Source organism: Fukomys damarensis, unplaced genomic scaffold (genome assembly GCF_012274545.1).
Source record: "Fukomys damarensis isolate Sample0158 unplaced genomic scaffold, DMR_v1.0_HiC HiC_scaffold_8, whole genome shotgun sequence".
Classification (NCBI taxonomy): Eukaryota; Metazoa; Chordata; class Mammalia; order Rodentia; family Bathyergidae; genus Fukomys; species Fukomys damarensis.
Window position 1 is genome coordinate 30,159,316 of NW_022900920.1, and position 19,808 is coordinate 30,179,123.

Sequence of the window (19,808 nt, forward strand, 5' to 3'; positions counted from 1 at the left end):
CTCTGCTGGTTCCCCGTACAGCCTCCTTCCACTTCTTCCTTCATCCAAGCAGAACACTTTGGGGCGATCTGTCCACTTCTCGCTGGCCTCAGCATGGGCACCCCCGGGAGATGGGATTCCCATTTTATGGAGCTGTCCTGAGGTCTGGAGCAGCTACAGCAGGTCTAAGGTCATAAACTGATACTGTTGAGCAGGGCAAAGAAGAGGCTGGAGAGATAAGCTGAGCACTGCATGCTTACTGCACAGGGGAGGGAAATTTCACGCACACTGAGGAGCTGTGAAGATTCCTTAGCAAAGACTGACACGACCGAATGGTGATTCCTGAAGACCAATGAACACTTCTGGCCACCGTTTCTTGAAAGGGTAATGGGGGTGGCAGCCTGCTTCTTCACATTTCTTTATCCCTCATTTCCAGGAGTTAACGGTTCTGGCCTGGGACTTCAGGGTAAACCCCACATGCACAGATTTGCAGGTGGGCAGCTGTGAAGCTCAGGAGAAGTGATCTCTGCAGCTGCTCAGAAAGAGGGTGTCAGTGAGTGTGCTCCAAACCCTTTAAGACAACTGGCTCAGGGTCCAGCCCAAGCAAGACAGGTTTGGCACACAGCCACGTCAAGAAGCTATTAATGCCTAGAAAATCTTCAGAGAAATAACGTTTTACAACCTCGGGTCTTCCAGGCTAGTCTCCCTTGAGCTCTCTAATGCCAGTGCTCTGTAATTTGGGGGTCAAGGCGGGCCAGCTGCAACCAGGGACCAGCAGTCCATTTTCCCAAGCCCAGCTTCCAGGGCTAACCTTTCCGCTCTGATGTGAGCTCACTGTTCTCCAAAGGCCCAGAGCAGAATCAGGAAGCCCTTTCTGTGTATCCCCCACCGCTCTGCCTTCTCTGGGATGACTGAGGAGCTGAGGAGGCTCAGGCCAAAGGCCACTTTAGATAATTGCATCCTATCTCTCAGCCACTCTTCCCCTGTGACTGTCCTTCGTTTCCGGTCCTCCTGGCTGCTTTGAACAGTCAAGTGCCTCTCTGTTACCATGGCCACAAGCAAAAGGTACTCTGTGAAATTGGGCTGCAATAAACTTGCTGCATCAGTCCTTAACCCTTGGCCTGGGTGTGGATTGCACTCCGTGGCCTGACCTGGTCCTTGCCTTTCCGGTCTCTTATCTGAGGTGGATCTTTCTGTCTGGGGCCTTTTTTCACTCTCTGCATGTAAGCAGACCTTCTCCAGTCTGCTGTTTTTCCTCCTCCCTCAACCCTGACTCGGAGGCTCTTGTGGCAGCTCTAGGTCCCAGATGGCTTGCAGGACACCACATGCCCTGGGACACGCTCCGCTCCCCAGCAGGATCATGCTGGGCCCAGAGCTTGACCTGGCCTTTTCTAACCCAGAGCACTGGAAACTAGATTTACTTGATGATGTCAAGAGTACCTGAAAACTCCTTGGCTACCTGCCTGCCAGGTCCTCATGCACTCGCAGGGCCGTTCTGTGTCATTTCACAGGAAGAGTTCTAGACTTAATCAGAAATCTGATTTTTGAATCCACAGTTGTACTCTTATGGGGCTGTGAATCCTGGACGAGTGGCTTACCCACTGGGACTCCGTTCTTGCATGAATTCGATGAGAGACTACAGCCACTCCAAGCTGGAGTCATCTACCAGCACCACGCTTCTCCAGACACCCGGATGCCAAGAGGGCCAGGAGGGCTGAGCTGCGTGCAGACACAATGAGCCTCTCCACACAGAGCCTGCTGTCCTGAGAGCGCCACGAAGATGGGGGTGATGACAAACAGTGCTCACTGGGCACGTGGGTGGACCCTGGCTCCCATGTGCAGATATTTCCCATCAAATCTTCCATCAGTGTGGAAGGCAGGTGCTAGCATTTCCTCCATTACACAGATGAGGAAACAGAAGCTTGAAAAGGCTTAATAATGTGCCAGGCCAGGAGGGTTATGAGGCAGAGCCAGGATCTCCACAAAGTGGCTTCTTGCCCTAGCCCAGCAGAAGGGACCCTCCCTGCAGGGCTTCCTGTTGGGAATGGCAGCTCATGGTACCACCACATGCTCTTGTGAATCAGCGAAGGCTGAGGCACTTCCTACCAGCCGCTGACTGCCCCCAGCCACCCCAGGATGCTATCTGTCCTCTGTTAAAGAAAATTCAGCACCACTGGGACTTCTCAGAGGGAACATGTTGCGTAACTTCTCAGCACAGGTCTAAAACACTGCTGGATGAACAGGAAGCACTTCCCTTTGCACCCCCTCCCTTCTTTTACAGACAGGGAAAGAGAGGTTCTGGAAGGTCCAGGTGTCCTTGTAACCGAAGGGAGGCCAGTAAGACACAGGACTAACAGCGTATGCCTCAGTGTTAGGAAACTGGGGTACAAATCCTGGCTTGGCCACTGCCTACCTGGCAGATCTCGTGCCCTTTCCCCTTCCCTGCTTCCTCCCTCTCCATCTCTGTCTCTCTTTCTCTGTATTCGTCTCTCTCCTGTAACAGGGATAATAGCATTTTCCTGTATGAGAAAGGGGCTCGGTATATGTTACCAATTACTGTTCTTCCTAATGCCCAACCTGGAACTAGATCCTGGTCCAGATGCCTGGTGGTCAGGAGCAGCTGCTGTCATCACAGACTCTGGGCTACCACCTCTCTCCTAGCTCTCGCTTTCAAATAAAGCTGGGAAGCAGCACAGGGGATGAGTGCCAGAGGGCACTGGCGGGGAGCCACGCACAGTACCCAGGGTTTTGAATGCAGGACCCCCAGACACCTCCAGGCATGCGCTCTCCCAGCCTGCTAGGCATTTCTTAACCCAACAACGAAAGCTGACACATCAGGATTGAGGGCTGCAAGTGGGCTCCGGAGAGGGTGGACACAATGCGAGAGAAGGGATGCAGAAGGGGCAACTTCTTGTTTAGGAAGTTGAAGGAACTTCGCCTGACTCTGGTTTGAGAGTAGATGGATTCCTTCTCTGCGCTGCACAGGTATGGGGCTCCCCGGAACTGGGAGATGACTGTACCAAGCAGGGAGAAAGCCGCAGAGCACAGAGCGGTGCACTTAACCAGGGAAAGGAAGTCACCCGCTGAGCACCCTCCTCCAAGCCAGGTCCCCTGCCCTCTGTGTGCATCACGGTTTTTAATTCTTAAGGCTATGTTGAGACAACAACATGAGCTCCATTACAGATGTGAAATCTGAGGCTTAAAAAAGTTAAGTGCATATTCTGGATCACACAGGGAGCGAGAGGGGCAGGAGCTGCACCATGAGGCTCTCTCCACCCCCTCACACCACTCACCAGCTGGAGGGAGGGAGCAGGGCCACCTGGCCAGCCCACTGGGAGATCACCACACGTCTCTATGTCTCGGGGCCACCCCTCCCAGCGTGGCATCACGGGACACCACAGCCATGTCTCCATCGGCCCCGGCCAGCCTCTGTGTGTCAGGGAAGCTGGTGTCTCATCTGCACAGAGGCCAGAGACTCGCTGGCTCAGAGAGCCCATCGCCAGTAATGAGTGGACAGGGCAGGGGCAAGCATGCGTGCCAGGGGTAATCTCTCCGCTTGGCCGAGCTCAGCATCCAAGAACAAGTGCAGCTGTCCCTTCCCTGGTGGCGCTGCCTGTTCGTCCCAGCTCTCTCTAACTCTGGGCAGCGAGCACCATTTACTGTGTCACTGTGCACTGGAGCAGCGTTAGGAGGATGGCCTCTCCAGCTCCGTGCTCTAAGGGCTCTTGTCTCTGATTCTCAGAAACACACATGCCGGAGGTCTGCAGAGTGCAGGACAGGAGAGGAGGCGGGGACTAAATGCTTCATGCAGGGCCTCATTCCTCCGAGGGGCCAGTGGCATTCACGCAGCTTACAAGCAGATCTCGTGCTGTCTCATGTTATCCCAAGGGTCCTGCACTGGAAGCTGAATCCACCCTGGGCCTCCGGGAAGCTGCACTATGTAATCGAACCCGATCACTCTGCCAAGCCGAAACTGCTGTACCGAACACACCCGCTAACCCTTCTGCACCCACACACCTCTGTGACATCGTCCTCTGCTTTCCCTCCTCTTCCAAACTTCCCTCCAAGGTCTGCTCCACTTTTGCCTCTACCCTCCATGGGCTCTGGCTCCGTCACATCGTCCTTCACCCTCACCGCAGCACTCTTCCTTCCAGATGGAGACACGGCACTTTCTTTCTGAAGGACCCTTTTCCCACCAGCGGTCCGGTCCAGCTTGGAAGGCCCCATAAATATCCGCCGTATTCTTACTTCTTCCCTCAGTGCCCTCCTCCGGTTGTCCCTCGTCTTCCTGCTTGTTCCAGCCCTGCCATGGCCCTACCTCATGCCCGGGGAAACCTCAACCCTGCATGGAACCCCCTCAGAGGACGACTGAACAACTGTGATGTTCAAGTGGCCGGGACCTTCCCCAGAGCCTTACTCCCACCCAAACAGAAGACGACACAGTGGACGAGAGGATTTTTTATTAATTTTGAAGCTTTATAATGGTCTTTATTGACAATCTGTGCACACGGGGTACACACATCCCATATACACTTGTACACAAGGAATACCTCAAACCAAGAAAAACCAAACTAAAAATATGTTCCGCAAACACACACCCCTACAAGTGTTGTAAGAGGCTAAATTTTATCACTGTTCTTAAACGCCTGGATAATCTTCTTGCAAAGTGTATCTTGTTTTAAAAAAAATATATATATATATATATACATACACACACACACACACATATATATATATATGATACACTCAATACAAACCCTAAAGGGCACTGTGGAGGAAAGCCAGGCTATAGGGTTTTATTCTTTCCATTTTCCAAATAAAATGCAAAGGAAAAAACCAGTCCTGATTTTAATGAGCCTTAAATAAATTCTTGGCTAGAGAATACTGCAGTAATTTATACAGGGAACCCCCTCCATGGATGTGCTGAGAGAGGGACTTCGTGACTGCAGAGTGGATTTCCAAGAATTACTCCAGATTTCCTTTCCTTTAAGTGATTAGTTTGAATCAAACCACGCTTCACAGCCCTCCACCGCTGGGCCAACCTGCCAAGGCAGAGGGAGACTCCTGTACCAGGGTCTTCCCCTCATTAACCTCTCTTCTGATTTCACAGCACCAGATGTGCGCTGACCTTTCAGCCTTGGGACCTGGGGGAGGTGCTGCTACTTTCTGGTTCTCCTTCTGGATGCACCAAGGAGAAAAATTGTGCAGACTTCAAATCAGTACAGAAGGGAAGTTTGGTCCCTGGAGTTTTGATCCAAGTTTCCTTCTTTTCTCTCTTTACTCTTTTCTTTCCCACATTCTCCCCCCTCCCTACATCTCCTATGCCTTGCTCTGGCCTCTTGGTAACTGTGTTAATTTATGAGGCAAGAAGAACCAGTTGGCTGTGAATTAGCAAGAGTTGGGCCATCTCTCTCCATCAGCACAACTATCAACGTCTGGCAGGCAGTCATCAGGTTTTTTTAAAAGATAGGGAAGGGGGTGTGGGAAGAGAAGGCAGCGTGCCTTTCAGATAAGGCAGGATGTGAGACTCTTCAAAAACCCAGGGTCCTGGGAGCCAGGTCCTTGCCAAGGGAGTCTGGAAGCAGGCAGCAGGCAGAGAGCCCAGCACCCTGTGTCAGCACCAGAGGCACAGCAGGGCAGCACGGCCCAGGGACCCTGAACTCCAGCTGTGATCACCACACCACCTCACTGGAGCAGGGCTCAGTGTGGGCCCCAGCAAGGGAATCTACTGAACATCACCCCTTGGTGCCCAAAAGCACTCTGCAAACTTCCAAGCTTGAAGACCCCCCTCCCCACTCATACCAGTATGGTACACTGGGCCACCTGGACACAGGTAAAAGCAGACGCAGCACAGCCTGCTGGCACTGCAGCCCCAAACTGTGCATCCTAGTCTATATAAAGCATTGCAAAACACAGATGTTTCATACAAAAGCTACACAAAACCTCATGAGAACCAGAAAATAGTAACAAGGATGGTAACAGTAACTGGCCACACCTGGCCCACAGCCTTGTGGCGAAGGCCCTCTGCCGGAGGAGCTGCAAAAGTCCCTACCTCTGACTCTGCCTGGACACTCCAGCTCTGCCTCTCAGCTATTTTCCTGTGTGCGTGGAATGCATGTTTCTGAAAGCTGCACCGCCCTCCCTACAGGCAGACTGGGCTCGGAATGGGAAGCTTAGCAGCCTCAGACTGCCTTCTCTGTTCCAGTGTAAGAGACTTGAACATCTGTGGACTGAGGGTGTACTGCCTGATCACTTACTTTTCCCCACCCTCCAACAATCTTGGGAGATACGGGTGGGAAAAAGCAGGAGTCTAATACTTACAAATTCTGGGTTCTGGTTCTGGTTGTTCTCCAAGGTGTCAGAGGGAGCTCGGGGTCTGCTGCTGTTTCTAGAGATGTATGTGGGTAGGTCCAGCACCGACCACACGCGCAAGGCCTCCACCACAGTTCAGCAAAGGCAGTGTATTCATCAGACACACCTGATATAAATCCCACTCACTTCCGCAGGGTAGCTGGCAAGTAATTACCCTTCTCACCAGTAAATCAATTAGGAACAAAGTATCCAACACTGCCCTTCTTCGAGAAACAGAAGCCGTCATACTAATGAGCAGAAACCCCAGGAACAGGCTGCTAACAGTGTGGTGGCTGCAGCTCACCTGCTATCTCTCCCTGTGGTGGTGGCCACCGACCCCTGGATCATGGAGAGCTGGAACGGGTTCAGAGCCTCTTACCAGCTGTCTTACTAGCAGATGGGCTACCTGCTTGAGCCTTAGGTTCCTCACCTGTCCAATGGGGATAAAGCTACCAGAGCCAAAAGACTGACACTGAAACAGAATACACAGGAGTGGACAACTAAGCCTAGTGCCTAGAACTTCTTGGTCTCTCCGTACGTGGAAGCCATGACTCCATTCTGTCAGACCTTACACCACGCACACAAGACAGCACACTTGTGCTCTGCAGGAATTTGGTCGCATTCCCAGGCAGTTACACCTCTGTGTGCTCCCTGCCATTTCCAACACATTGTTTCCAAAGCCACGGGTGACAGCTGCTTTTGAGCCAGAGCTATTAGACAACAACACACCCTCCTCTCCCCGTCCACTCGAAGGCTCATCGCGAACAGATTCACCTACAGGAGTCTGGCGCTGCTCTGGCCGAGGAACAGGCCATCGGCCTGACTGTACAAAGCAGAGCTCTGGTAAACACAGACTTGACCTGACCTTGGCATGTGCCAGTCTGCGTGGGTCTGAGGATGAGACTCAGCTGACAGTAATGAATTCTGAGGGCCGGGGATGGGGATGTTTATCTCCTGCAAGCTGGACTCACAGCTCTCCTCAGAGCAGAGCCCCTCGTTGGGAAGACAAGCCCTGCATGTTGCTGCTTCCAGAACTAATGCACTGGCCTTCATCTTCCCAGCATGAGGCTGGGAAATGCCCAGCAATGCTGGCCTCCCTTAGCACAGCTGGGCTCAAACCCAGATGATGATCTAATTGGCCCACAGCCGACAAGAGGCGACCATTCGGGGATGCAGAAGCAACACTGAATAAGGCCAGGGCAGGCCAAGGTCATTAAAATAATCGGATGCCACCACAGCCCAAGATGGTCCAGGACAACTTCAGCCGGAGCCACGCCAAGCATTTCATCTCCATCCTCCCATTCTGACAGGAAATCATGATGCCTGCTAACTAAAATGAAGACACTCTGATCACAGCCTGTAGGAAAGGCAGCAATCTCCACTTCCTTAAGGAAGCCAAGCACTGCCAAATGTGACTTGACTAACTTGTCCCCCAAATGCACCCAGGGGGAAGGCTGCTGCAGATCCAGCCTTACGGTAACGCCACCTTGGGGTGACTTGCCAGAGTCTATCTCCCTATCTTATTGCTGGCTAAACTGGCTGAAGGGATTAGAGGAAAATGCAAATAAAGCTCCTAGAAAGGGGCTGAACATACTAGGTGCTCAGTTATTGCCAATTAAGATATTATTGGTAGAATGAACTATACACATGTTAACACTTTTGCTTTCAAACGAATGGCGTATTAACTGTATTTGGAGATTCCATGTTATCAAAAAAAAAGTGTTTAAAAAAGTCAACAGCTAGCTTTTAGAGCAACTATATAAATATAAGTACAGTTTACTGTTTTGCCAGGGGCAACAGATCTCATCTGATATGTTCACAGCCTCCAAGGAAAGCAACAGCCATCTGTTAGATAAATAACTCATTAGGGGAAAAGCAAGTGCTTCCAGGAGATTAACTGAAAAATCTGCTGGAGTTCACTGCCATTAGCTGGCCCATAAACATGGGGAGCAAAAGATAATGTGGGTACTGAAAGAAGTAAAAGAATCTTGCTTAATGCAAGCTGAAAAGAGAATCTAGGTGACCACAGGTTTAAACTTCCAAATATATGTAAGAAAGAAACTTAAAAACAGTTGCATTACAATTATGAAAAGTTATAGATGAATAAAGAAACAAGAATATTTTACCTAAGTGGCTAGGGAAAGGGGAGTTGCCCACAACCAAAAACTGAGAGACAGTCATCATGCAGAATATGTGCAGGTCATCAACACCTAGGATATCCAAATATAATCAAAACCACTGAGCACAATGAAAAACAATCTAGCTTCATCTTTCCTTGATGATTCAGAAAATAGTCCAGGATCCTACCAGATCCTTATGAACATTAATTTCTCTTGCTATTTTCAAAAAAGTAATAAATGCAGGGAGGTAGGGGAGGAGAAATAAAAAAAGTTAAGATGTGTTATGTACAGGTACCAGCTCTCCATGATGAATGCGACCATTATATGCTCTAAACAAGTAGGAATAAGAATTTTTAAAAATTATCAATCTATGGCATTGGACCATGATTTGTCTTTCTCCAATCTCACGAAGAAAAAGTGTGCTTTTAACTTTCTGGTGTCAGTGCCTCTTAGGTGGTAGTTAAGCATACTTTGGTGATGATTTTTGGATGAGATAGATAAAATAAACCTGGTTTCTGTTTATGAGCAATAATTCTGTTATGAGCAGTGACACCCAGGGCACAGACATCGCCTTTGAGAAAGACAAACTAGGATGGCATTTCTATGCTGATGATCTCCGAAGCTCAGCTCCACCTTTTGTCCAAGCCCCAGAACCTGTCTCCCTCATGCCTAAGAACTTCTAATTTGTGCTGAGGAGAGTTCACAATCAGAAGGAAAGAACAACAGCAAAACATGAAAGGAAACATCAGGAGGATCATTTTCATCAGCAGCACAGTGACAGAAATGGATATGAACAGGTGTGGTCCTTCATATGCCACTGAGAAAAATCCTCGATGCTGCTCTCCATGAAATGTGTTCATCCTGCTGTGGTGCAGGTAAGAGCAAGGTGGGTGCTGAAGCCCAGTGCCTGCTCCTGCCAACACGCATATACTCACTGTGAGGGCAGTGGAGAGACACTGAACTGGGAGTCAGGAGACCAACAGCCACCAACCACTGAGTGCCCCGGGTGGGATGCTTGTCTGGGCCACAATTTCCTTCTCAGTGAAGTGAGAGAGGTGAAGGAAGGACTGATATGTCACTGACTTTGACTCAGCGAGCCTGGACACAGCATGGACATGCGCTGACCTTTAGTCACAGACCCCCGGGCTATGACTGTGCAGGAAGAAAGAGTGCAAAGGACAAACTGATACACATCCATCTGCACTGAGAATCAAGAGTCCTGGGTTCTGATCCGGGCTCCCTTTTCTGCCTGGCTATATGGACTTTTGGGATTCAGGTTTCTCATCTGTAAAATGAGGTTGTTATTAAAGATGAAGGATTCTGAGACTCCATGCATGTCTGACATCTCTGAGTGGGATTGGGGTATTTGCAAACCCTGCAAAACATATAAAAGCTCTTATGGCACAGGCCTGTTTCTAAAGAGGAGGTCTAGAGCTTTAATCACATCCGCAAAAGAACTGCAGTTCAAAACCTGCTCATCAGCGCTGGAATCCTTGAACTCTGTTATCCCTTCTAGTTCTAACACTCGACAGTTCAAATAACAAGGCTGAAACATGTGAACATCTGACTTTGGGATATAACAAACAACACTACTCAGCAAAGCCAACAGCAGGTGCCTAATCAGCCATCCTGCCTACCAAGGCCTTGGCAGTTGGACAGTGGGGCCTGTCTGGGCATCTGGGAACCCTGGAGCTGGCTAGACCTCGAACTACGATCACTGATGCTCAGTCAGAGCCAGCAGACCAGCCTCCCCCTTGCGTGGGAGTATTCAGTGTCATGGAGGGGAAACAAAGAGAAGGCGCGAAGCTGTATGTTACGGTGTTAAGGGCCCCAGTCACCGCTGCTCTGCACTGAGAAGCGTACACAGTCATTCTCAGCCACAGCGGGGACTCTGCCCTGTGGGAATCAAAGATCAGGGCTCCGCACAGTGGATGGATGCTCTCTCCTCAGCATGCCTGGAGGAAGCAAGGGTTTGTGAGACCACTGGAAAACGCAGACTGAATTGCCAGCCCTTTAGAAACATTAAAATAACCTTGTGCGTGGTCATTATGGTACAAGTCTGCCTAAGTTTCCAGACAGTACAGCTTTCCAAGTTGGGCAAAGGTTACATCTTCAAAAATCCAGTACTGTACAGTATTTACGGTGTAAATCCATCTATTTTTCCACTGAGTCTAGGGCTCCTCTTCCAAGTAGGCCTCCAGGACCAAGGTCTGAACCTTACATGGTTTCACCCTAGCTAGGAGGTACGAAGGATGAGAAGCGGAGGAGCTGGCTGAGCCAGGAAAAGGCCTCATGTGAGTAAGATGCTCTCCAGAACCAGACGAGCAAGAGGGCGGCTGCAGAAAGACTCAACTCTGAAGGAGAACAGACTCGTGCTTAATTTGAGATCTGCTGCTTAACCACTTTCTGTTTCAAGCTAGAAGATTGCTTAGTTTATGTGAACTTCAGTATCTTTACCTGTAAAGACACAAGAATGACCTCTATCCCACAGATTCAGCGCACACGTAGGCGCGGGGGCCAGGTGAGCACGCAGCACATTCCTGGTCTGGAGGAACCCTTCGTACACCTATGTGATGCCACTGGTCGTGCTGCTGCTGCTGCTAGTGTTGCCATCATCATTACCACTACTGACTGCTGTTAGAATTACAGCGCGCCAGGCAAAATGGTGTATGCTTGGAACCCCAACTACTGGAGAAGCTGAAGCAGGGAGATTACAAACTGGAGGTCCGTCCGGGCAACTGAGCCAGATCCCGTCTCAAATTCAGAACTTTTCTAAAGGGCAAGGATGTAGCTCCCTGGGTTCAATTCTCAGTACCAAAGAATTACCAGGAGAGTGTGTGCTTCCCAGCACATAAACCCCATGCTTGCCGAGAGGTTCCTAACTTCCAGCGCTCAGCCGTGCTGCCGCCCAAGGGGAGTGCTCAGAGCCTCTTACCTTCCTTTTGTTGGTGGGGTTGACATAGAGGTAACTGAGAACAGTCTTCAAACCCACTTTGTCATTCAGCTTTTCGTAGGTGGTGCCATAATCTGTGGACCTGCAGTAAGAGGAAAAAGGAAAGAGAAAAGAACAGGGGAGAGATTGTTTTTATCAAGCAGGGGGTGAGGTTTAAAGGGGAGTCCTGCTCCCCAGACTCCAATCTTTGTTCCCAAATAACATGAGTGCTTAAAATTGTTCCTCAGCGATAAAAAGCCCCATTAATTTGAGAAGAGCAATTAGACTAATGCATCTGCTCACTACCTAAGCTCGTTCCTCTTCCCTCCTGGCCTTTCTCGGAGACCTACTTTTGTGCCCTTTGTGAAGCTGCGCAGGGAAAGGAGCCACTGCAGACTGTGCTGAACAGGTGGCGAGTTCCCACCGCCCAGGCCACGTACAGGAGCTGCAGGGGGAGCACAGTGAAAGGGTGCCAGACGGTTCCTGAACTTCTACCTTCATAGCCCTGTCAAGGAGCCTGAAGCAAGGGGACCCTCAGCAGGCAGGAAGCGCCCAAGAGCCCGTGGGGTCTAATGGCCAAGTAAGGTCAATCCACACAGAGGGTCTGATGCTGTACACCGGCGCGATGGGGCACCGAGGCTGAAATGCCAGGGAAGCGGCTCGTCCTTCCAGCTGGACCCCCGTACCTCCTCTGAGCCTAATTTCCAAATGAGAGGGCAAAGGCAGGCCAGCCCACGGCTCCTTCCTCCCTACGCTGCCCTTCCACAGCAGAAGAAGGAAAGAAGTTGCCAAAGAGCGGTATGAGAGCGGAGGGGCTGTCCCCACTCCCACACCAGTCAGCAGGGCTCCACCACCTCTCTGCCCTCTCCTTCCCGGGCTTCCTGGGTGGGACAGCTCTCCACCTCACACGCAGGAGGGCACGCAGGCCAACGCACCATCTCCAGTCAGACTTTGCTTCTGCATTCTGTCTTGTTCTCAGTCCACAGCTCTAACTCTGTTCCTGACTTCGGTCTCGCCACATCCTAGTAACCAGCTGCTACTGCAGTGTTTTTAGCCTTTACCCATCTCCAAACCCTAATCTGGTCCTGACTTGCCCTAGAGCTTAGCTTGGGAAGGCCAGCGGCACAACGATGCAACAACACCCAGCACGCACCCTCAGCTTCTCCAGTGAGGCTTCGCCAGCCTTTTCCCCAAATGCCACGAGTCTCTCCTCTGCACAAGAACACTGCCACCCCATCCCACTGCACCCCATCTGCACCGTATTGCTACTTTTCTAATCTGGGACAGGGTCTGGATTATTTCCCTCACATCTGTTTCCTCAAACACAAGGTCAAGGACAAAGATTTTCAGGGAACAGGATAAGAAGGAAGAACATAAACTTTGGATACAGGAAAACCTTTGCTTTACCTAGATCTGCAGCTCTCTGGTTGCAATGACCTTATGTAAGCTACTTAACCTGCTGAAGCTGCATGCTTCTTATCTGAAAAACAGAGCTAATTTAAATCTCACAAGCATTTGTGAGGATGCAAAAATACAACCTACTAGCAGGATACAGTAAACTGAAATATTAAAAACAAGTAGAAGGTGCAGAAGAGGCCTTCACACATTATATATATTCAGCACATTACTGAGTAAACCAATGTCAGCATTTCAATCCCTCCCTGGACTACTGGCCTCACAGGCAGCGGTTGTGCTAACTTTAATAATCTGTCCCCCACAGCCTGCCTTCTTGTGGGTGTACCGTCCACCTCAAGCACAGAGCTCCAGGAATCACGGCCAGGCTTTCTCATTGCATTTCTCAAACGGAGCTCAGCCTCCAAGTCTTCTGGATTCTGTCGCCTACATCCGATCCTGACATCCTTTCCCTTCCCATGCCACTGTGCCTCCTACAGTATTGTCTTTGTGACACCAAATGCTGTTTTAGCTCAGCCTCCAAGTCTTCTGGATTCTGTCGCCTACATCCGATCCTGACATCCTTTCCCTTCCCATGCCACTGTGCCTCCTACAGTATTGTCTTTGTGACACCAAATGCTGTTTGATGTGCTCTTCCATACCCCCACCCACCCCCCCTGCTGTTATCAGCTCACACCTCATTCACAGGTTCGGCTGCCTCACTCCAGGGCAGGATCACCCACCGCTGCTCCAGGTCAAGCTTCATTTTCCAAGCTTCAGTCTCCCCACAGGATCCATCTCCAGCCACTCGCGCTTCTACTCCCCTCTAACCAGCCTCACTCAACTTTCCTCAATGTGTCCTGCATCTCTGCTGCCCTCCACTTCTGTATGCGCCATTCCCATTGCCTGATCCGGCATCCTTTCCTCCTCTTGGTAAAGTTCTCTGCAACTTCCAACACTAAGGCTCATGCCTTCATTCTTCTAACTTCCTTAAGAGGGTTCCCAGGGTTGCTGTGCCACCCCGGTACCCAGTCTATGGGCAATGATCCGCTGCTATCTTTATTCTGGGACCTCCTTCTTGACTAATGCTCCTTGTGCACAAGGAGCTTTTCCTACAGTAGCACTAATGCCTGTGTCATGCTTGGGGAAAAGGAAGATACGTGGTACCTTAGTTCAGGGACTCAATTCCCTCCATGATTCTGCAAATCAAACTGGACGAGAACTGAATCACATTTCCCCATAAGGTCAACACTGAAACTGACCACTGAATAATTCGATCCTTGTCCAACTCGGTTTGTGACCAGAATCATGGAAAGAATTGAGTTTGCTAGCTAAGGTCCCACTGTAAATCCTTTACTATGTTGTTTTACAGTGCCTCTATCTGTGAGACTCAGTGAATGAGTGAATGTGTGAGTTGGCCCAAAAGCACTCCGAAGTCCTTAACCAGCTCTTCAGGTTCAGTCATAACACACAGCCACTCCTAGAAATCGCTCATGGCACGCTGGGTACTGTCATGACCACACAGACTAGGAGCATCCGGTGCCAAGGAAGGATCTGGAACTCACTCTTGTTAGAAGGAAGATGAAATGACCAACTGGCCAATCTCTCTGAGCTGCTATGTTCCCTGCTGCAGTCCAGGGGACCAACCATTATCTCAGGGGATGGTAGTGCATGCTTTTATTAACGCCAATAAAATCCTGTATTGAATGAATTACTTCTTGGTTCTACATTCCCTACAGCACAGATGAAGCACTGAACTTGAAGTCTGGAAATCCAGAAGCTAGAACCAATGCATACCAAGTATCACCCTGGACAAGCCAGTTCTCTAAGCTTGTGATAGAAAAAACTTATTCTGCCTATTAAAATGTTAGGCCAGGCTTTGTTCAAAACATTGACAGCAGGTAAAAATACTATTGCAGTGGGGTTTGCAGTGGAAAAAAGGGATTTGGCTCAACTCCAAATAAGAAGAGAAGCAAGTAATTCATAGCCAAGGAACAGGGTGGAGTCAGTGGATGGAAATTTCTGAGGGGCCAGGGTAATTCTTTGCTAAACTAACCTCATAGAATCTTTGCAGAATGCAGAGTAGGGTGCTCGGATATTACCTGGGGGACCCGGAGGGTGAAGACTTTGATCACATAGCCAAGCTGAAGAATTCAGGCTGAAATGACTTACTAGTATTCTTGCTAAAACTGGGCTCTTGAGAATATGCCCAAGGCTAGGGCCTAGGCAAAAAAAATCAACAGAAGAGCCTGGCCAGAATTTGGTGAAGAAGAGAAGCTCTGTCAAGTCTCATTCTGTAGCGTGACATGTTTAACTCAGACGATCAAAAGGCCCCTGCTGGACCTGAAATATTATTAACTTGCCAACACAGTGCTCTGCTGCTTTCCAACTAGTGACTTTCCCTACACTACCTAGAGCAAACCTCAAGTATGAGCTAAATTCTCAGGCTCCCTGTATGACTGATGCCATAACAAACTTCCGTCTAGAGTCCAGATCACGCTCGTCAGAGGCAGCGTGCTTAGCACCGCTCACAGGCTCTCTCTGCACAAGCCGGAAGCCAGGTTCACACTGGCTTCGCTCTTTTCCAAAGTGACTGCTGAGAGCAGGGACTTCCTCACAAAGAATGCTTGCTCCATCTCATCCTCCTCCCATCCTCCTGAAGTCACTGCTCACGCACGTCCCGTGCACTGAAGACACTGCCAGGAGTCAGAGGGCTGTGGAAGCTATGGTGCCCTTTACTACCCTTTCCAACATGAACACTGCGCATGGCCTTGACTGCAGCATTCTGGGGGCCCCCTTGGCCTTAGGTGAGGGGCAGATGGCAGAGAAGTCTTAGCCTCGTGGCCAAAGACAGCTGCCCCCCCAAACTTGCTCCAACAAGAAAGCAAACCATCTTTTAGTCTGGCATTCCAGACATGTGCCAGGGCAGGGTCACTTAGAGGACTCAGGCTCAGCACACTGTGGGGAAAGCCAGCCTCCTGCATTTTGACAGTGGTTTTATAAAAGGGAAATGCTCAACACACTGACATGAGTACTGAGCACCCACCCCAGGCCAGCATGCTGCCCGGCACACAGCTAACCTGGACAGCCACAGGACTAGGTTACTCCAGCTCCATCCTACTGCTGTGTGCATGGGTGTGGGCACACATGTGTGGGACATGTTGCAATGAACACACGTGCATGGTTTCTTATACATTTGTAAAAAAATGTGTTCAGGAAGGTATCTTCTTGTGGAATCACTGGGTCATACTCCTCTCTCTATGCGTAACTTCTACCTTGCTGGATACTGACCTTTTCTCCAAGAAGCCTGCACTTCCAAAGAGACACTGCTCCCTGTTCCAACCGCCCAGGTGTGTCCTCTGCCTGGTCACCTGCACTACCACACAAGGCTGCCGGGTGCCCATGCTGCCTGGGAGGTGGAGGGCCCTCTTGCTTCTATTGCCCAGAGTGGCTGGGGCTATTCCAGGGCAACACCATCCCATCACAGACCTCTTCCCCCATCCTGACAGGTGTCAGAAAGTCTCAGTGGAGACTGGCGCACTGCTGGCCAGACCTGCACATGCCTGGTTGCTCTCCAAGGATCATGCTACCAATGAGAGTCTCAGCGTGGAAGTGTGAAAGTGATACGCTTGTTATTCACTCAGCAAGCACCACTCCTCTTGTGAACTTCTGGGGGTGCGGGAAGCTGATGGCCATCAACAGATGGGGTGTTATTTTAAGGGTAAAACAGAGGAAAAGAAAAAGTTTCTGCCAAGGCAGCCCCATAAGCCACCCAGGAGAGCTGAGCTATAGCACAATACTCCTACTCCCAGCATCACAGCCCTCTAGAGGTGAGAGGGCTCTGTAGTGACTCTGCCAGTTCTCTGGGCAAGAAAAGGGCACATGGCTCTCAGCCCAGTGCCACTTCCTGCTTGCTTATACCTGAGCTCTGCAGCCCCTATCCAGGGCCCTTCCTCCTCTAGCCCTTGAGTTCTCCAAGATGAACACATCTTTGAGCCTAAGACCTTGAGTCTCTTATCAGCCTCTCTTCTTTTTCTCAGTAGGCTCCCTTCTGCGTGACAGAATCCAAAATCAGCCAATGACCACTGTTCTGGCAGTTTCTCTTCTTGTTGGCATGTTTTATTATTTTGTTTCCATCCTTTTTTTTTAAACATCTATTAATCCCAGCATCTACCCCAGGCTTCTCCTTTCTGGCCACAGAAAGTATGATAGCTCAAACTTGGGCTGGCAAACTGATTTTCTGTAAAGGCCAGACAGCAAATATTTTGGGTTCTGCAAACCACAGCCACAAGTACCATGGTCCCTGATTTACAAGGGTTGTGCTTACCATATTCGGCTTTGACATGGTGCAGAGGGGATCCGAAGTCAGGAGTGCTGGGGACCCAGATGCTGTTGGAAACCTGTGGTCAGAGACCCCTCACCAAGCTGGGAGTTGTCAGTACAGCCTCCTGAGAGGAAGTGACCCACACCATGCTGCCAGGGTGTGTGGGTATTGTGATTCTGCACCCCACCATGTCCTCAAAATGCCCATCCATGTCTCTTGCTTCCTGATCTGTTAAATGCACTTTTTATGATATTTTCAACTTAAGATTGGTCTATCAGACGCAAAAGCAGGAGGCATGTAATGGGTAGCCCACTAGGCCAGCTGGCTACAGTGCCAGCCCCTGCTTCTCCACCCAGGAGGGCCCCACCTAGCTTTGGTTTCTAAAACAACTTCCCAAGATTTCCAGGGTGTGTGATGACCCGCTCCTCCTTCTCTGCCTGGCTGCCATGACAGGTCAAATGCCTGTCCCGTCTGGCACTCAAGGCCTCTGCAGTCTGCTCTTTCACCCTCCCCTTTCTTCTCTCTTGTGGTGCAGCCACCCAGACTTTTCCTCATGACTACCAGCTCTAACACTGACTACGTCGTGAAGAATTTTTCTACAACTCCAACCCACTCTTCCTCCTCTGCATTTACACCAACAGCACCTAGGAGTTCCCTATTTATTCCCTACATGTGTGTCTTCACACTTTTTAGCAATTCCTAAAGCTGCTTAAGGAAAAAAATAAGCAGTGATCTTTTTCTAATTTTTAAAAGTGCAGAGCACAGCTCTGAGAAAGCAAGCCTGGCAGTGCCGAACAAACACAAGGGGACTCTGAGCGGGTGCAGGCTGTATGAGCTCCGCAAGTCTACACCTGAGCTTGGTCAGCGAGGTGCTTGTACAGACTCCACAGAGACAGCCTGGTGTGTCACTTTTATGAGTACCCTAAATTGTATTCTTCTTAAGCACAATCACCTGTTTCCTCATTTGTAACTTGTACTCCTTACACTTAGTCAGAGGCTCGGCACATAAATGCCCCATGAATCTTAAAATGATCGTGGCCCACCATTTCTGGTCATCACTGCAAGAGTACAGTATGGTCCAGCTCCCTGGGGATCACAACAGAATCAGCCCTGAAAAGACCAGGCCTTGGGAAGTATCCACAGCCACTCCACAGCGCATTCCACTACACACACCCAGGAAAGCCAAAGCCAAAGCCCACGAGCAAGCCAGGCTCCTGCGTGTGGCTGTCACAGCCCTGCCCAGACCCCAGACAGATGCTGCCCAGAGTCTGTGATGGAAAACCACCTGTGCTCCCCTGCGGCCTGCTCCCTCCCCGGGGTGTGCAAAGCCACATCCAACTGTGTCTGTGCAACAGCGGAAGCACAGCCTGTCCACAAATACCCGGCCAGATAACTAATTCCAGACCTCAAACCAAAAGCAGCCAATGTGAACAGCTTCATTCTCCCAGTGGGTACTGGTCACTGCCTGAACTTCAGGAAAGTCACACACAGCCGGTGCCAAGATCGTGCTCACATGGGAGCCTCTGCTCCAGCCACCAAATAGCTGCGTGATCAGGTCCTGCAAAGACAAGGTGATCGACTCACGGGTCCTCCCTTCTGCCCCAGACTGGAATGAGGGCCATCTCTGATTCTAAATGCAAAAGACTAAAAGTTTGCACCCTGTGCCGAATCTCATGTCGGACAGAAGGTGGAAGGAGGTGTGGCAGTGCCAGCGATCAGATCTGGGTGTGGCCCGGGGTTGGTGGGTACGGGACTCGTGCTCACTAAGGAACCTTGGTTCAGGCAACTGCCTCACATGTCCCTTCTAGCCCTCCAACATGGCCCACCAGGCCACACAGGCTGATGCTCAGGCTAAGAAAAGGCAGCCCAGGGACTGAAACCATTGGTGTGGGCAGATCTCCTTGCTGACTTGGAACATGCTCACAGAGGACCAGGGATTTAGCTCAGAGGTGCTGCCGCCTGCCTTGCAAACACAAGGTCCCATGTTCAACCCCGGTACCCCGCAAAAAAAGTCAAAGATTTTTTGGGCCAGGGATTTAGCTCAGTGGTTCCACTGCCTGCCTTCCAAGTGCAAAGACCCAAGTTCAATCCCTGGTACAAAAAAAAAAAAGCGCTCACCCGGAGACACGGACAATGAAGCCAATGTTCCTCTGTGTCAGGCTGCAGGAGTGGATCCTACTGGCCACAAAGGGGAAAAATAGGTGAGGGTCTTCCAACTCCTGCCATCACCGGCCTGGGGGTGTGGAAGCAGCAATCCCCAGGCACCAAGGCTTGAGCTGGGGCTCCCCTTTCTGAAGGTCCAGCACCCATAAGCACATCTCAGGCCTGAAACCTGAGCTTCACTGCTCTGTTAAGAGCGTTCCTGGGTGTCTGCTTACCTGCTGCACTGTGGGCTACACAGCATTATTTAAGAAAACAACTGCTCTTCCAGACCCATGTTCCACACACGGAATGCTCCTGACACCGCAACAGAGCTGTGAGGGGGAAAAACAATCCCAGCTGCTGAAAGCTTCCCTTTGAAGGCCAAGCAAAGAAAAGTGACCAGCCAAAGTCGCATTTATTCTCCTTAAACCAGCACATGGCTCACAGATAAATGTCCCCTGCAAGCACAGAGGCAGCGCCCACAGATCCCAGAGACATGGCCTGGCGCAAGTCACAGGCCACACAGCCTTGGATAAAAGGAACATCATACATCCTTTGCTTTGTTTTT

General features: G+C 50.3%; 1 protein-coding gene across 1 annotated transcript in view; it reads right to left on the reverse strand.

The window, feature by feature from the left end:
• The window catches only part of Sorcs3 (sortilin related VPS10 domain containing receptor 3), a gene marked incomplete at its 5' end in the record, with an annotated part of 534,900 nt that overhangs the window by 297,110 nt on the left and 217,982 nt on the right, over window positions 1-19,808 (reverse strand). The window contains one exon of the mRNA XM_033761244.1: window positions 11,386-11,485. Coding sequence (XP_033617135.1) covers window positions 11,386-11,485 — 100 coding nt within the window. The remainder of the gene's footprint in view (window positions 1-11,385; window positions 11,486-19,808) is intronic.